This window comes from Poecilia latipinna, unplaced genomic scaffold (genome assembly GCF_001443285.1).
Source record: "Poecilia latipinna isolate Pla-1442-1.1 unplaced genomic scaffold, P_latipinna-1.0 Scaffold1828, whole genome shotgun sequence".
NCBI classification, from domain to species: domain Eukaryota; kingdom Metazoa; phylum Chordata; class Actinopteri; order Cyprinodontiformes; family Poeciliidae; genus Poecilia; species Poecilia latipinna.
This window is the reverse complement of record NW_015114444.1, coordinates 31,283-39,690: the sequence shown is the minus strand read 5'-3', so window position 1 is coordinate 39,690 and position 8,408 is coordinate 31,283. Positions and strand designations below refer to the sequence as shown.

Sequence of the window (8,408 nt, the reverse complement as noted above, 5' to 3'; positions counted from 1 at the left end):
TATATATATATATATATATATATATATATATATATATATATATATATATATATATATATATATATATATATATAAAATAAAATCCAATGTGTTTCAGGGTGAGGGGTCCACACTGGTGGCCTGCTTCGAAGCTGTTTCGAAGCTTCACTCACGTGTTAAAATAAGGTGGATTGAGATATGTTTTTATAAATGCAAGAAATAAAATTATTATTTTTAAAAAAAAATCTTATGTGGAGTTTTCTTTTAAACATGTTCCTTTATGAATGTGTGACAGTAACCTCATATGAATAAAACACTGACGCGTTGCTCGTGCAGAATGGCGGGCGGCTCTGTAACAGGTTCACCCAGCTGCTGTTTGTGAGATTTTAAACTTGAATGATGTTCTGCAACAGAGACGATGAGAAGAGTTCCGCGAGGAGGAGCTTGGTGTGTTTCTATTTGGGTAAGCTGTGAGTGAGGCTGGCCCTTATGGCAGGAACATGGTGTCTGTGCGCTAAAACGCTCCGCTTTTCTGACCCATTTCTTCCCTTTGACACGGAGCGCGGTGATGCTTGGAGCCAGCTGTGAGGGATCCTGGCAGGAACCGCTCGGCTTGTTGTGGAATTATTGTGAAACATTTCGGAGCAGTTTGACTCACTTTGCGGCCTGTGTGAAGCGATGACGCGCTAATGTGATCCCGGCCTGTAAAACATGAACCAAATCCCACTTGAAGATAAAAAAAAAATAAAAAATATAAAAAAATATTAATAATTAAAAAAATCAGGCTGACAAAATGTGTCACATCTCCTTATAGTTTAGTCATGCCTCTGTTTTGTCCCGGTTTAATTTCAACAACCCTCGGCGCGTCTTCATTATCTCCGTTTCTAAATGAGCAGAGCCTGTTTTTCCTCCACTTCTGTTTGTTTGGTGAAACTGTCCTCCAGCAGGAGGAAGGTAGGAGTGAAGCAGCCGACTGATATGCAACTCTTTCCGCCTCCCCGCTGCATATTTCACGCTCATTTTACAGGATGCACGATTTTTTTTTGAGACACACTCCGTGTTTCTGTCTGCTGCGACCCCCCTCCGCCCCTCCACTCCATCACCACCAACCCCCTCTGCATGTCCTGACCGTGTCCGTGCCCGTGCCCTCCGGACTCCCTCTCTGTTTATTTTCCCTCAGAGATGGGATGTAAACAGTTTTGCAGACGCCTAAGGGGCAAATATTTGAATCGAAGGAGTGTAAATGTGAGGAGCGGCGAGGATTTGGGTTGACGCATGCACGGTGCGCGCTTCCAGCTCCGGTTTAGGTGGAGGGAGGGGGCTGGAGGGTGATCAGTGTTGATGGGGCGCTGCAAAAAGTTTTCCATCGTCCTGCCAGTGTCGCTCTTCTTCAAGGTGTCAGAAAAGTTCAGGCTCATAGCGGGAAACGATTACGCTTATTTGTCGGAGGTGTAAAATTTCCATCTTCTCATATGATGCAAGCCGGTGTGATAAATAAATAAATAAATAAATAAATAAATAAATAAATAAATAAATTTAATCATCGCTAAACAAACAACCACTTTCATGCAGCAGATTTTCGGGTTGTTTCATCCATTCTCCTGCAGCCGGGAGCAAAGTCCTGGAGCTGCTTGGCATTTTTTGCAGCGTGCCAGTTATTGGCGGATGTGCGTGTTTCTCCGCGCGTCGTGATTGGCTGAGCGCTCAGTGGACGCCTTAATGTTTAATACTAATGTTCCCCTGGTTGGCTGAGGACTGGGAAGGTCCAACCAATGTTTTTCACTTGCTTTAGTGGCTGCGGCTCCCTAATTAATTGCAGCTATCTGTCTCCTATCGATGTGTGTGTACATGTGTGTTGTGTGTGTTTCCCCTTTCCTCCCCAAACCGAACATGAAATAGTTTGTTGGGCTATACTTTCTTTCTTCCTTTCTAATCCCCCCTTCCTTCCTTCCCGTCCTGGTTCGCTGGTGGAGACCGGGAGGACTGAAACCCAGCTGTGTTCGCCGCCCGCCTCTGCTCGCCGCCGGTTCCCCCCTCACTGCTCGGTGATGTTGGACATGGGAGAGCGCAAAGAGGTGAAGATGATTCCCAAATCGTCGTTCAGTATAAACAGTTTGGTGCCGGAGGCCGTGCAAAGCGACAACAACAACAGTCACCACCACCACCACCACCACCACCACCAGAACCAGAGCCAGAACCAGCACCGAGTTGTTGGTCCGGATGATGCCGAGCAGAAGGCGCCTCTCCCGGCCTCGCAGCCGGACGTCAAAGCTGACCCGAAAAGTGAGTCACTGAACCCGGAGAGCTGCCCGGAGGAGAAGCAGGAGGAGAAGAAGGACGGGAAAGAGGGAGAGAAGGACGGAGAGAAGAAAAGTGGCAAGTACGAAAAACCTCCTTTCAGCTACAACGCTCTAATAATGATGGCTATCAGGCAGAGTCCGGAGAAGCGGCTCACTCTCAACGGCATTTATGAGTTCATCATGAAAAACTTTCCGTATTACCGGGAGAACAAGCAGGGCTGGCAGAACTCCATCAGACACAACCTCAGCCTCAATAAGTGCTTTGTCAAGGTGCCTCGGCACTACGATGACCCCGGGAAGGGGAACTACTGGATGCTGGACCCCAGCAGCGACGACGTCTTCATCGGTGGAACCACTGGGAAGCTCCGCCGGCGCTCCACCACGTCACGGGCCAAGCTGGCTTTCAAGCGCGGTGCCCGGTTGACCTCCGGGCTGACCTTCATGGACCGGGCCGGCTCCTTATACTGGCCGATGTCCCCCTTCCTCTCCCTTCACCACCCGCGGGCCGCCGGTGCCCTCGGCTACAACGGGACCTCGTCTGGATACCCGGGCCACCCGATGTCCTACAGCAGCATGCTCACGCAGAACATGAGCAACAACCACTCATCGTTCCCGTCGTCCAACGGGCTCAGCATGGACCGGCTGGTCGGTGGGGACCTCCCCTACGCGACGCACCACCTGACGGCGGCGGCCCTGGCGGCCTCGGCGGTGCCCTGCGGCCTCTCTGTGCCTTGCTCCGGGGCCACTTATTCATTGAACCCGTGCTCGGTGAACTTGTTGGCCGGACAGACGAGTTACTTTTTCCCCCATGTCCCACACCCGACTATGAGCTCACAGACCGGCGCCGGAGGCGGTGGCTCATTGCAGGCTGCCCGGGCTTCGGCTTCCAATTCTCCGCAGGCTCCCTCCTCTTCCTCGCTGCCATGTGACACTCTTAGGCCGGCTTTGTCCGGCTCTCTACCCGCCTTCTCCTCGGGACTTTCCGGGGGTTTGTCTGACTATTTCACACATCAGAACCAGGGGTCAACTTCTAACCCGCTCATACACTAACTCCCCTCCGCCCCCCACTCCCCTGAACTTCATCCATCCATTCATCAATTCATCCATCCATCCATCCATGAAGGAGTGATAATCTCAAAATGATTGGAACACTAACGTGATCGTTTTTAACACTGAACATTTAAAATGTAAAAAAAAAGACAAATTATTATAAACTACTACCTATTATAGAAAAAAGAAGAGAGACTGCAAAACAAAAAAAGAGCAGCACTGAGAAACTCACAGAAAGCAGCACTGACATTTCCAGGTATTTTTTTTTTATATTATTATTATTATTATTATTATTATTATTATGGTTTCTTCTTCATGTTCTTCTCGTTGTTGTTCTGCCCCATCTCCTCCTGCAGTTTTAATTTCTGTGTACATAATGTGTGTTCTAAGTGTCTGGGGTTTGTCTTCTGTATAATAATGTCAGTCAGTGACGTGCAATGTGATCTGAGATAGGAAGCGGAGAGAATGATGAGAGCGCAGCTTTGCTCACGTTTTTATTTTCTTGTTGGAGGAGGCAAGTTTTTTTATATTAGAATGAGTATTTAAATTAGTTTTGTTTTATTAAAGATTAATAATAATAATAATAATAATAATAATAATAATAATAATAATAATAATAATAATAATAATAGAGTCAGTACCATGCTGGTTAAAATAAAAGCGGGAAAAATGATTTTTTTTTTAAGCTGAATGTTCTTCTTAAAGCTGGAGTCCACAGTGGCCTCTGAACGTTCTTCTCCATTCATTCATTACCTGGTTTTAAAAACTGCTGACGCGCTTTTTATAGACCAAAGAATCTGTTCCATATGAAGTCAGTATTGTGCTGTATATTCTGGGAGGCCTGCTGAGGTCGGAATGAAGGAGAGACTGAAATCCTCCGTCACTGCAGAAAATGTCCCTTTAAACGAGATTTTTATCGCGTCCTTTAGGTTGTTTTAATTATTACTTAGGCTTTTTCGTTTGAAAATAGATTTTTGGTTATTTCAGCAATTGTTGGCGTCGCTGGAGGAATTTTATTTTTAGTAAAAATTTAGCGGGCATTATTTTTCGAATTGAAGAATTGCGCTTTTCGGCGTTACGACTTTGTGCGTAAATGTCTCGTTTTGTGGAAGATTTTCCGCAGTGAAGCTTTGCCATGGAAACGTGATCGCCGGTTTTAAAAAAAAAAAAACCCAAAACACAGACGTTCACGATTCTTTTTCTTCTTGTTTTTGTACAATTAGTAAAAAGAAAAAAGAAAAAAGATCATCTTTGTAATCTGACTTTGTTTTGTTTTAGAAAAGGAGGAACGCTGTAAAAAATCCCGTTTGTTTAACAAAAGAAATTCTGCCTTCTGATCTAATAGGCTCCTATTTGGAATGACTGTCTTTTAATTGTCGCCTCTAAAACAATTTTTCATGGTTGTGATACTGTTGTGGTCTTCTTATTACCGTGTTTGTCGCTTATAAAAATAAAAAAAGAAAAAATGTTTTAATCCTAAAAAAGCACAAATAAAAGAATAGGTTACATTCATAACTAACGTAATCCCCTTTGTCTTTTATTTACTGCTCCATATGAAGCAACAGAGTGATCAACAGAGTGATCAACAGAGTGATCAACAGAGTGATCAACAGAGTGATCTCTATCAGTTTCTGGGTTTCAGGCTGAATGTTGTCATCATTGACGCTCATGCCGGAGCTTTTTTCGGGTTTTGGGTTTGGGCTGCGCTGCAGAGCTTGGTTCGGGGCCCCTGCTGGCAGCAGAGCTCTGGGGTCTGGTACTGAAGTGTCTGCGAGTCTTTTATTGTTTCAGAGTGTCACATTCTGTCCATTTGAGCGGTGAAATATTAGGCGCTGCAGGCTGCGCCTCTTTGCTTTGTGCGCATCGGTATCTGCGCTCCAATCTCAGCGGAGCTGCACTTCTGTCGACGTTTTTCTGCTGCGGTGAAAAACTTCCAGATGATTAATGATTATTTTTCGGAGTGATTAATCTGAGCGTGGTGTCGCTGCATGCCGTGATACTCTTTGCTTGTTCCGGTGTTGCTTTTTCTTCTTCTTGTTTTTTTTTTTTTTTTTTTTTTTTTTTTTTTTTTTTTTTTTTTTTTTTTTTTTTTTTTTTTTTTTTTTTTTTTGTTGCTTTGCTGAACACAAACAATCCTGAGAAGTTCGGACTCTTTCAGATTTGTTCCCCAGTGTAATGTTCTCCATTCACTGTTTACTTTAAAGGCAGCTGCTATATGATCCCGGGGTGAGTGCTTTCTGCCGAGCTGTTGACATGTGCTTTAGTTGAAGTTAGAACTTTAGAACCCGGATTTAAAAAAATAAAAATAAAATAAAATAAAAATTGGGAGTTCTCCTAAATTCACAAGTTTTGTGAAATTTTGTGTCGTGGCCAAATTTCCTTTTTTATGTCTGTCATGCTGGAGGACCTGCAGCATATCACGGCTTTGTTTGGGTTCTCCTGGTTCTTTATCTCATGCTAACAGCGAAATGAAAAAAACAACAACAAAACAACAACAACAACAAAAAAAAAACAAAACAAAAAAACAAACAAACAAAAAAACACAAACAAAACAAAACAGAATGTTGGATGGTTGTATTGATTTAAAAGCTGCTGGAACTTGCTTGTTTTGGTGAAGACTTCATCCGTCCTGCTGCAGAAGAATCTCCTCTGCTGGGTGATTTCCGCTGCTGCATCAGCCTGCATGTCTTTGTTAAATGGCTCCGGAAGGTTTTACAAACACCCAAATATTGGGCTTATTAAAAGCCCAATATTTACCTTTTCTTAAACGACTTATTTTTTATAAAAAAATTCTCTCACTTTTATCCCATTTGCATTATGTGAAGGTAAATGTGCAGCGTGTCTGCTCTGTTTCTGCAGCAGCTTTCCTCCCAAAAGCTGCTGCAGCCTCTGAGCTGCTGCTGCTTCAGAGGCTCTGCAGCTTTGGACTGGATTTCTGGGAATTTTATTTTTTAATATTTTCATGTTTGACTCAGATTTTGCTGGTGTCTTTCTCAGCTGTATTTTTTATTTTTTATTTCTTTATGTTCTGGTAGATCACTGGCGTTGGTATAAAATAAAAGTGAGCTGTAATGTAAAACACATATGTGACCTAAGGACGCAAATGCATCACTGGTCGGTTGTGATATCTTCAGCAAATATCTGGTCAGTCTGTGTAAACCTGCGGCTCAGTGCAGGTCAGATGCTGTGGTCATCATGCAGGCAGCGCGCTGTCCACGGACGGTGCGCATGGATTGGAGGTTCGTCTGACTGCCCTCCTCCACCTGATGTTGAGCTGCTTGGTTTCAGACAGGTTCTGGTCGGTTCTGGATGAGCTGGGTTTGGTTCCATTACAGCTGAAAATGGGTCTGTTTGCTCCGCTGGTGCAGCTTAGCGCTAAATCCGTTGCGCAAGTGGAATGTTTAGGAGAAGTTTGCTGCTCTGCAGCTGTGAGCTGTTCAGATGGAATAGTTGGAGTTACTTTGTGCTCCAGCAGGGAGGTTTTACTGCTTTATCAGTTAATAAAATAGTGCCATAAAGGATTATGTCTAAAATACCAGATCGATTAAAAGAATGGTTTATTTTAGAGGTTAGTCAGAATCTAACCTGTTTGTAATGTTGGAATTAATAACAGATTATTGCTGCGTTTCCTGATATAAATCCAGAACGAGGTTAAATAAGACATCTCATTTATTTATGTAATTGAGGAATGAAACAAAACATTTAGTTTTATTTTATACATTTTGCAAAAAGGAAATCAATTTCTCCTAGTAGCTCCATTATTATTATTATTATTATTATTATTATTATTATTATTATTATTATTATTATTATTATTATTATTATTATTATTATTATTAATTAATTAATTAATTAATTAATTTATTAAGTTATTTATTTTTTGTGTAATGTTTAACTGTCATATAAACCAAAAGATCACAGTTTCAATGCATTCGTGTCCTGAGACTCTGGCAAAATAGAAAAATGCAAAGTGAATATTTGAAATTACTCTCAGGTGTTGCCGTAGTCATGGTTTCCAGAGAGAGCGCCTTTAAATGATGTTTTAACATTTTGAAAACGTGCAGAAAAGGAAAAAAAAATAGATGAATCAGTGTTGAATAGGTTTGCTGAAATCTTTTCTTGAAAAATAATAAATGATTAATTGGATTTTTTTATTTCAACATAATTGGAATTGTTCTAGAATACTACTTTCGCATGCAACTGTAAAATAAGAATCAAGCAAAACGCTGTGAGTGAATTAAAAGTCATGAGTTATTTATTACTGCTGACTTTAAGTTAGTGGTTTGATATTTTAAGTCTCCACATCTCAGTTAAAATGAAAATATCGCTTCACTTTGCGTAACCAGATTTTTTTTAAAGATCTATACTGCAAAACAGCATTCTGTTAAATACTGAACAGCATTCAGTATTTAGCTGCAAATCCTAAAATCTGTGCTGCAGATCTGTGATCATCTTGATCTGTTTTCATTTAAAGAAAACCATGAAAAAATGGAAACATCAATTTAAAAAAATGTGTTTTAACAATTAGGTTTCTGGAACTAATAAAGATTTTTGATAAGCATCAAAACAAAAAGAAGAAAAATAATAATAGTAATAAAACAATAATTAAAAAAAATCAATAAATTAAACACAGACACTGAAACTGAAATAAATGATCATTAAAATCATTATGCTTTTTGTGTCGTTGTAAGAATATGTTTAAAAAAGATTTGCTTTTATATAAAATTTCTGTTATAGGATAAATATAAAATGCTCCAACTGAATTTATATATTTATTTATCTATCTATTTATCGATGGTCGCTTGTTCTGGCCTGGTGCGTGGTCAGCCCAGTAGGACGTGAGAACGGAACCGGCTAATGGTTCTCCTCTCTTCAGTCTGTGGTTTATAATCTGGGCTCCTCACTGCCAGGCTCAGTTTTCCGTGTTAGCAGCCTGAGTCCAGTCCAAACCGGGATATTCCTGAAGCATCACAAATATCCTACCTCTCTCTCTTTTTCTTTATAAACCTTTCAGATCTGTCCAGTGGACTACTGCACCTTGTAGACATTTTTTTTTCTGGGACTATCAGGAGTTCCTAC

The 8,408-nt window shown here is 41.3% G+C and overlaps 1 protein-coding gene and 1 long non-coding RNA gene across 2 annotated transcripts in view; both read left to right on the top strand.

Moving 5' to 3' along the window:
• LOC106934577 (uncharacterized) overlaps nucleotides 1-7,077 on the top strand; it is a 15,312-nt gene extending 8,235 nt beyond the window's left edge. The window contains exons 2-3 of the long non-coding RNA XR_001421726.1: nucleotides 927-933; nucleotides 5,947-7,077. This is a non-coding gene — a long non-coding RNA (uncharacterized LOC106934577). The remainder of the gene's footprint in view (nucleotides 1-926; nucleotides 934-5,946) is intronic.
• foxg1a (forkhead box G1a) lies at nucleotides 1,707-3,593 on the top strand. The gene has a single exon (XM_015014565.1). It carries the CDS (start codon nucleotides 1,752-1,754, stop codon nucleotides 3,327-3,329), a length of 1,578 nt encoding a protein of 525 aa, XP_014870051.1. The 5' UTR covers nucleotides 1,707-1,751; the 3' UTR covers nucleotides 3,330-3,593.
• Nucleotides 7,078-8,408: the final 1,331 nt, after the last annotated feature.

Excerpts from the sequence above, each read along its gene's own strand:
- foxg1a (XM_015014565.1), top strand. The coding sequence starts at position 1,752 with ATGTTTTTCACTTGCTTTAGTGGCTGCGGCTCCCTAATTAATTGCAGC.